The sequence below is a fragment of the Gobius niger genome (genome assembly GCF_951799975.1).
Source record: "Gobius niger genome assembly, chromosome: 22".
In the NCBI taxonomy this organism is placed as follows: domain Eukaryota; kingdom Metazoa; phylum Chordata; class Actinopteri; order Gobiiformes; family Gobiidae; genus Gobius; species Gobius niger.
Genome location: NC_136873.1, coordinates 8,729,572 through 8,739,474, shown reverse-complemented (window position 1 = coordinate 8,739,474; position 9,903 = coordinate 8,729,572). Strand labels below are relative to the sequence as shown.

The following is a 9,903-nucleotide window of genomic DNA, read 5'->3' as shown; positions in this document are numbered from 1 at the left end:
TTATTTTCCCCCATTTATTAAGATTGGGTGCTACAATGCCCTCAGCACCCTGGGTTCCCACGGCCACGGGCTCGGTCATCCACTGACAAGAAAAAAAGAAGAAATAAATGACATAAATGTTGTAATTAAACCTGTGAAGCTGCAGTCGTGTCTCTCTGAATCGGGATTTAAACGTACGACTCTCGGACGCTTCTCCCTGGACGACGGCGCGATGGCGGGACAGTGACCGACCTCCTCCGTGTGACTCCTCTCCAGCACAATCAGAACTGGGAAAAACCGGTTCAAAAAAGACTGGTTAAAAAAATAAAATAAGAAACTGCCGCTTTTTACGGAGCTGGACTCGTTTTACTCGTGAAACTGTGCTTTTTAAACGTCTGAAAAACAAAGGTTGGGTTTTTGGAAACGATGTTGATGTTGCTGCGATGCTAAGTTTGTGTGCCGCTTTCTTTGGTGTAATTCTTGGAAACGACATTTGTTTTTTTTCGTGATTATTTCATCTGTAAATTCTGACCCCTCCCCCTCTTTGAATGACTTTGACCCTTTTCTGTCTTTTAAGAAACTCCCCGAATAAAATAACGTCTTTGCTGTGAGGAGTTTGTGGTAAATGTCTCAGAAATCAAGACGAGTGTGGAACTGTGGCAGCAGGGGGCGCTGTATATGCATGTTTAGGAGCATGTTTGAAAGACAAAAAATAGCAGATTCCAAAACAAAAAAGGAAGGGTAAGTCTATCTTTTATGGTTCCGAAAATATAAGCAAAAGTCTACTATGGGGTCACAAATTCAATTTCACTGAGGTCCAAAAAAGAATTGTCAATTGTCAAAAAAATTGTCAATTGTCAAAAATTGTCAATTGTCAAAAATTGTCAATTGTCAAAAATTGTCAATTGTCAAAAATTGTCAATTGTAAAAAAATTGTCAATTGTCAAAAATTGTCAATTGTCAAAAATTGTCAATTGTCAAAAAAATGTCATTGTCAAATTGTCAATTGTCAAAAATTGTCAATTGTCAAAAAAAGTCGATTGTCAAAAATTGTCAATTGTCAAAAATTGTCAATTGTCAAAAATGGTCAATTGTCAAAAAAATGTCAATTGTCAAAAATTGTCAATTGTCAAAAAATTGTCAATTGACAAAAATTGTCAATTGTCAAAAATTGTCAATTGTCAAAAATTGTCAGTTGTCAAAAATTGTCAATTGTCAAAAATTGTCAATTGTAAAAAAATTGTCAATTGTCAAAAATTGTCAATTGTCAAAAATTGTCAATTGTCAAAAATTGTCAATTGTCAAAAAAAGTCGATTGTCAAAAATTGTCAATTGTCAAAAATTGTCAATTGTCAAAAAAATGTCAATTGTCAAAAATTGTCAATTGTCAAAAATTGTCAATTGTCAAAAATTGTCAATTGTCAAAAAAATGTCAATTGTCAAAAATTGTCAATTGTCAAAAATTGTCAATTGTCAAAAAATGTCAATTGTCAAAAAAATTGTCAATTGTCAAAAATTGTCAATTGTTAAAAATGTCAATTGTCAAAAATTGTCAATTGTCAAAAAGTGTCAAACATATTCACGGTTATACAATGATTTTTTTAGCCTTTATTAAAAGTATAGTGTGATTTGAAAATAATACATTTAACCCTTGTCTTACATTGGGCCATTTCGTGCCATTTTTTGCCATTTTTTGTTGTTAATTTGGCCAATTTTTTCCCCATATTTAAGATATTTGAAAATAACAAAACGTATTTTGACAAACATTATCCAAATATAAATTTTGAAATGAGTTGGTCACTGATGCCCCTGAATAAACTTACCTCACTTTTCTCATGTTAGTGGCTTTTCATGCCACTTTTTTGACGGTTGTAAAAAATATTGTAGGATTTTTTCAAACTTTTTTCACATAATTATTTTAATCCACTTCGAAGTTTGAAAAAATATATAAATATTTTACTCTTTTATAGCCAATTTAAAAGAAACAAATGCTCACAAAATGATTACTTTTCCATATAAAAAGTGAGTTTGGGCAGAATTTGGATTTACATTTTGAAAAAACCCTTTGATTTTAATAGTTTTTTAGTTTTTATGTAAAGTTGAGTTTTCACATTTTCTGCCTCATTGACTCCCATTATAAACTCACACTCATGGCTCTGCCGTCACACTTTAAAATCAGATTTTTTTCTGGTTATTTGTGTTTCTTCTGATCAGAGGAGGAAACATTTATTATTTTTATAGTTCAAACTGAATTTCGAGCATTTACCTTGAAAATGCATTTTCAATGTATTTCTATGGTAAAAACCTAATATCACAGTGAGGCAGTTTCTGTGGAGTTATGAGGCTCATGGGGGAGGAGCTTATACAGGGCGTTGGGGAGTTCTGTGGGGAGGTGCTCTTTGGTGTTTGAGGAACTAAGACTCAAAAGAAAAAAACAAGGCACTCATCCTCCCACATCACAAATCTCTATTTACATCTAAAAAGCCTTTATTGTGCTGGGCTGATGAACCCGATTCACGCTCGGGTCCAAAGTTCGGATGCAGGGTTGGGGTCCTGGGGTTCCTGACGGTCCTGACGTATCGGGGTCCTGACGGGTCGGGGTCCTGACACAGTGTGGTGATACTGGCCAAGGCTTTGTTATGCCTGTGTATTTGTCAGGGGGGACTAGCGCCTAAACCCTGTTCACACGGGACGAGAGTGACTGAGGAACCTCATGTAAAAAGCAATTCAAGAGCAAGGACCACGTCACAACAAAGTGCGATTAAGATTTCATTCACGAGGTTATAGTGTGGAGTGAAGCCGGGCAAGACTGTGGGCGGGGGCTCCGTGAACCATGAACTTTATAATCTATGTCGCTAAATTATAAGGCCCTTGGAGAAGTTTATAAATATTGATCTGGCCCTTGATGTGTAAAAGGTTCCCCATCTCTGCTTCAAATGAATAAACTTGGGGCTACGATGATTCAAAGGACTACTTTCTCTTCCAGCTCTGACAGGAGACAATCACTCACGCTCCCGTCAATCACGCCGCCATTACCGTCCCGAAAACACGCTTGTTTTGCTCCGTATCTCCCCGAAACGCCGGAGCTTCAAAGCACGAGGAACCCCCCCCCCCCAAACTTCCCGAGCGCGTCCCTTTCTTCTCCCGCCGCCGCTCTTTCATAATTAAGCCGTGTTTTAAATGCTGATGAGCGCCTCCGTTTGTGGAGTAAGAGAAACTTTTATCTCCGGCGCCTTTAAGGAAACAAACAGGGATGTGGCGTTTCTTTTTCTTTTTGTGAATTCCAAAAAAGTAAACAAGCTTTAAATTCACAAATATCCTCAAAACTATCCTTTGTGGAGAGAGCGGGTGATGAATCCTGGAATAAACAGAGCCGTAAATGTCTTTCAAAATAACTATATCGGATTCATAATGACTTTACAAAAAAAACACATTCAACTGCAGCAAATACACCTTTACCTTAACTTTATTTTAAAATATCTATATCTATTAATATATCTAAGTAAATATCAAGCATTGGCTTAAACGACTTGAATTGAGGAAACGTATCGGTTTTCACTCATTTAGACTCTTTTCCTGATTGGACCGAGTTTGCTTTGCTCGTTTGAGGACATTTCAGACCAGTTCTAGGGTAAATCTCGCTTGAAATAAGAAAGTAAAATTGCCAATGAGATAAGACTGATTTTCTTTCCCCATTGGCAAAGAAAATGACCTGAAATAAGGACGAAATGTATCGAAACGAGTCAGAAACATCTCAGAACAAGTGAAATAATCCAGGACAAATGCCCAACAACTTCTTAACTCGTCAAAACAGCTAAAATTTGGATTATTGTGCTCAAATTGAGATGTTTATACTGATCTAGTTAAATACTTCAGAGCAGAAAAAACATACAGAAGCAGACTGGTCCCTTAACTGAACTCCAATGATTTTAGAGCAGGTTTTACTCCTCGAAGAACCTGCGTAGATCTTTGTAAGAAGTCACAATTTCCACACTTTGATCGTGAGAAACAGGAACAGGAAGTTCTTTTGTCTGAGCAACATTCAAGTCCAAGAAGTTTCTGTCGCGCCAAGAAATAAACCGAGTGAGGGCGTCGCCGTGAACAGTTTCGAGATGAATAAAAGCGGAGACAGGACACGCCCTTGTGGTGAGCCCAGTGCGCCAGATAAATGGGGGATTTCCAGAAGAAAATGACCTGAAATAAGGACGAAATGTATCGAAACGAGTCAGAAACATCTCAGAACAAGTGAAATAATCCGGGACAAATGCCTAACTAGTCAAAACAGCTAAAATGTGGATTATTATGCTCAAATACTGATCTAGTTAAATACTTTTTGCAGTGTACTGTAATCATATTCAACGGTAAACTACAATAGTAATTATCTGCGGCAGGGGTCCTCAGACTTTTCTCTCTGGGGGCCACATTATTGTTCCTGACTGTGATGGGGGGGCCGGGTCTATAACATAGACATTGATTGTAAAGTTAAAACTTCTAAGTCCTTTGATGTGATTAAGAAGTATGTAAAATTATCAATGTTGCAAAAATATGATACTGCGGAGGAGCAGATCAACTTTATTTATGTATTTTGTGTTTTGATGTCTTGGAGAAAAGAAAAAAGAACAAGAAAAAAGACGGCCGCATGAGACAGTTTAACGTTTAAATGAACTGGAACTGTAAATGATTTTGTGTTGATTAGGGGCAGACATTATACGTTTTTACTTCTTTCTGCTCCTTTTCATTCACGCTAAATGCTGTTGTTGCATTTTTAAATGAATGAAATAAATAAAAAAAATGAAATGAATTGTATGACCCAGAGCAAAATGCCGCTTTGTGAAGTAGAGCTGACTCGCCTTCACAGTCGACTATATCACGACTAAATCCACAAGATCAACACTTGATTCAGGCTCATGTTTGTTTCGCTGTTGTGGTTTCCAAAAATATTGATCGAGTCTTCACACTTTGTTTTAATTTCCATTTATTTATATTTTCAGATAAAACATCATTATGTAATGTGACCAAAGTAATAACTTCTTACACTTGCGCTTTACAAGCCTGTTCACAAGTTTCTCAAAGTGTCGTCGTCATTATTCAGTCTCTCCACACTCTGTGGTTCAGTGTTAATTTTGACAACATATTTTATTTTAGTTTTAGTCTTTTGACTAAAATTTAATTTAATTTTAGTCAAGATTTAGTCCAAAAAAAACTTTTCAATTTTAGTCTAGTTTTAGTCGACTAAACTTGCATGTCAATTTAGTCGACTAAAATTAAGACTAATTTAGTCGACTTATATTTATAATATTCATTATAATCATATTTAATCTTGTTCCTCTGCTTCATGGAGCTGCTCCACATGAACAAAGAAGAGAGAGAGAGAATTTCCATGATCTGAGGCTCTTTCAGACGCTCAATACAAGTTTGGATGATTTTAGTCTCTCCTTTTCATTTTTATTTAGTCTGATTTTAGTCGACTCAAATATCTGGACATTTTAGTCACAGTTTTAGTCTCATGAGAAAGTTTTGATTTAGTTTTAGTCACAATTTTAGTCACAAAAATATCACTTTGACTGAAATTAAGACTAAATATTTTAGTCGACGAAATTAACCCTGATGTGGTTAAAGGGACTATAAGGAGTTTAAAAATATTAAAATTAAGTATTTTCCTCCCCTACATGTTCCTCCATGTCCTAATGTGTAGAATGAGCCCAGGCCTGTTCACCACAACTGCCTCTAAAATCCTGTACGGTCACTCAAAAATGTGTCACTTCGGCCCGAATTGCCGTCATGCACAAGCTTAATATAGAAGGTGCAGTTACACGTATGGCCTGAGGTGGCAGTAGTGAGTATAACATGGCGAACTTGCTTCCAGCCCCTTTAAGCTTCATTTACCACGTGGCTCTAATGTGTTTATATTCTGATCTCTTATGTGAGTTCCCCCTGCTGGACACCTGTGGAATTATTTTTTAGTTATTCATATTGCCCCCTAGTGGCTGGATTGAGTAAACTGGTTATTTAGTTAAAACATCCTAACTCCGCACAGGAATGGGCTGAGACTTTTTGTCAGACTGATAGAAGTAACTGGGCTTTTCAAAATAAGACTTCAAATGCAAGTACTAGGATCAGTGCTTTATTGAACATTTTCAAATGAACACAGTTTGGATGCGGGAGCGACGCAGACATGTTGGAGCCACTTCCTGGATAAACGTCCGAGAATAAACACGGTAAAGTCTGAGATTAAAGACACAGATCTGAGCGTCTTTTCTCTCGCTCGGAGCCGTTCCACAGGGTTTGATTTGACAGACGCACCTCCACACCTCCCCCCCTCCCCCCTCCTCCCTCTCTCTGCGGCGGGGGGCGTGTCTCCTGAAGCACTCTGGGAGATTGTCGGAGCGGCGCCGGGCGGTAAAGTCCCAAATGACCGAGAGACGGCGTGTTCTCGGGTGTTTTTCCCGTCACTCACAGTCCAGCTTCTGCAGAGGAGGAAAAACACAAGCCCTTCTCCAACACCTGAGTGAAGGAAGGAAACTTTACTGTCCCTCTGGGGGGGTCGTTTAAGACAGAGACAATCATTAGAGCTGAACTGATCAGATTAGTCATGATCAGTTCATGAAAAGGTCATGAACGCAGGTGCAGAAGGATAGGGGCGTGGTTTGGGAGGGGAAGGGAAGTGTGTGCAGTTATTTGCATAGAATGTGTTAAAATAAACGTTTTTTTCAGAGGGATTTTATTAATATTTAATTCCAAGCCTGATTTACTGTGTTTACTTGGGAAGTAGAGCAGAGTGAGCAGCTAGGTTAGCTACTGTTAATAACATATGAGCTTTACATTTCTATTGGAAACGGTTAAGGCTATTCATCATTTTCAGGCGTACATAAAATGATCCTGCATTGAAGCATCTTTGTCTGGATTAGTAAAGTCAAACATAAAACGTTGAGCCTGACTGAGATCCTCGTAATAGCTGCGGAGATTCCACATTTTGTTTGTTTTTGGGTCAGTTTTTTTTGTCAGTTTTTGTCATTTTTTTAATCATTTTTTTTTTGTCATTTTTTTGTCATTTCTGGTCATTTTTGGTCATTTTTTGGTCATTTTTTGGTCATTTTTGGTCATTTTTTGGTCATTTTTTGGTCATTTTTTGGTCTTTTTTTTTTGTCATTTTTTTGTCATTTTTGGTCGTATTTGGCCTTTTTTATTTTATTTTATTTTATTTATTTTTTTGTGCCTTTTTTTTTTTGTCGTTTTCTTTTTCATTTTGGTCATTTTTTGTCTTTTTTATGTGTTTTTGGTCGTTTTTTTTTCATTTTTTGGTCGTTTTTGGTCATTTTTTGTTATTTTTTAGTCATTTTTTGTCTTTTTTTTGGTAGTCATTTTTTTGTCAATTTTTGGTGGTTTTTTTGTCGTTTTTTGGTCGTTTTTTGGTCGTTTTTTAGTTATTTTTTGTCGTTTTTTTGTCGTTTTTTTCCTTTTTTTGTCGTTTTTTTGTCGTTTTCTTTTTCATTTTGGTCATTTTTTGTCTTTTTTTTTTTTGTCGTTTTTTTTCATTTTTTGGTCGTTTTTGGTCATTTTTTGTTAATTTTTTGTCATTTTTTGTTTTGTTTTTTTTGTCATTTTTTTTGTCAATTTTGGTCGTATTTTTCATTTTTTGTCATTTTTTTGTCATTTTTTTGTCCTTTTTTTGGTCGTTTTTTGGTCGTTTTTTGGTCGTTTTTTGGTCGTTTTTTAGTTATTTTTTGTCGTTTTTTGGTCGTTTTTTTTTCTTTTTTTTCTTCTTTTTTTTCACATAAAAGTGTTTCCGGGTTAGTCCTGTTGTGTTGTGATTCTGTGCTGATGTTGTGTCGTTGAGCCTGACTGAGATCCTCGTAATAGCTGCGGAGAATGACTCGCTCTGAGACCAGCCTTCAGTGACCGGCTAATAACCCACACAAAATAGTCCCGTAGTCTGGCAGATTTAGTGACTTTAGTCAATGAAAAACACATTTATTATAAATGTTAGGTTTGTGGGACCCTGGTATAAGCGGATTAAACAACGAGGAGCCGCGTTAGACGTTATAATGCAGGAGGAACAACACTGTGTCGGGCGTTAGAACCGGCTAACGCGGCTCCGAGCTGTTAAAACCTTACATAATCACCTTTGAAAATGTCTTTGTAACTAATGTGTCAACGAAATCAAAACATACATTCAAACCTGGCTCGATCCGTTATGAAGATTTCATCACTGAAAATATTCGACATTTTTGGCCTTTTTAGGCATAACATTTTAATGCAATTTATATCAGTGATCTCTAAACCACGGGTGGGAAACTTTTTTCACATCAAGGGCCAAATCAATGTGTGTAAAGTTCTCTGAGGGCCAAACTAAGTGACATACATGTATTATATTATCTTTGTCGAGGCGTCTGCTGCTGATGATGATGATGATGATGATGGTTTTCCAAGTGAGGGTCAGTCTTGTGAAAGCTGCTGCTGGGCCCCAAACTCAGCGGAGTCAGTGATCAGCTGAGAGTGGGGTAGTTACAGGTGTTTACCCACAGGTGAGGGTCGCCTTTAACCCCTTAACTCCCACCTGAACCGAGCACATTTCCTCCAGTTTGGCTTTACCCCAATCCAAAAGCTTCTGGAAAAAAGCTGTGAAAATAGTGACAGAACTGAGACGAAAACAATGATGGAAATGAGACAAAAAAGTGACGAAAAATGGATGAAAAAGTGGCAAAAATGTCACAAGGAATTGACAAAAAATTGACAAAAAATGACAAAAAAATGGATAAAAAATTGACGAAAAAATGGGAAAAATGTGAAAAAAATGGACAAAAAATAATTAAAAAATGGACGAAAAAATGACAAAAAATTGATAAAAAAATGACGAAAAAATGACAAAAATGTGATTTTTTTTTTACAAAAAATATGATAAAAAATTGATTAAAAAAATTGATGAAAAAATGACAAAAATGTGAAGAAAAATTGACTAAAATAAAAAAAAAATTGTAAAAAATTGACGAAAAAATGACAAAAAATTGATAAAAATGTGACGAAAAAAAGACAAAAATGTGAAAAAAATGACAAAAAAAATGGATAAAAATGTGACGAAAAAAATGACAAAAAATGACAAAAAAATGATAAAAATGTGACGAAAAAATGACAAAAATGTGAAGAAAAATTGACTAAAATTTTAAAAAAAATTGGTAAAAAATTGACGAAAAAATGACTAAAAATGTATAAAAATGTGACGAAAAAATGACAAAAAAATGACAAAAAATTGACGAAAAATGTGAAAAAAATGAGTTGAATACTCAACAAAAAAATTATGCAAAAAAAATCTGATGACGTGAGGAAAAAGATCCTCTCGGTTCAGGCGGGAGTTAAGAGGTTAACAAAGGGGAGGGACTTTATCTTCATCTTGTCCGCGATCTGAGCTGGAAACTTGAGTGTTGCTGACGAAGCCTTTTGGATGAAGAGGTCAGACACAGGAGTGAGACGGTGTGTAGTTCTGGACACTCCTCATGTAAAGAGGGTCTGAGGGTCTCTGGTGTCGGACTCTATCTCACAAAGGCCCAGAGGAAGCTGTCGTAGCAGACGGACCCGGAGGCCGAGGGGTCGAAGTGCGAGAGCAGGTGGAACCAATCGTCCTGGGAGAGAACCACGCCCCGCCCAGACAACACCTGGCGGAGAGAGGAAGATCGCTAAGAGCAAACCGCTGTGGTGTGATGATACGGTAAACGCAGACGAGCAGGCGGTACCTTCTTAAAGACGTCCGCAGAGACCGCCCCCCCGCGCTGCAGGAGGGGGTCAGCTGACAGGAAGTCCCGCCTCAGAGGGGTCCAGCAGGAGCGGACCGCGGGGTAGATCCGGAGCATCACCTCGGCAACGTCCGGCCCGGGAGGAACCGGACTCTGAGGCAGGAGAGGAAGAGGGAGCACGTGAACATCACTTTTT

General features: G+C 37.3%; 1 protein-coding gene across 1 annotated transcript in view; it reads right to left on the bottom strand.

Moving 5' to 3' along the window:
- Positions 1 to 9,502: 9,502 nt before the first annotated feature.
- Positions 9,503 to 9,903, bottom strand: part of LOC306981579 (uncharacterized protein) — a gene marked incomplete at its 5' end in the record, with an annotated part of 59,170 nt that continues 58,769 nt past the window's right edge. Inside the window, 2 exons of the mRNA XM_079581187.1 lie at positions 9,503 to 9,629; positions 9,708 to 9,860. Of these exons, the coding sequence (XP_079437313.1) occupies positions 9,507 to 9,629; positions 9,708 to 9,860 (276 nt within the window). The 3' untranslated portion in view covers positions 9,503 to 9,506. The remainder of the gene's footprint in view (positions 9,630 to 9,707; positions 9,861 to 9,903) is intronic.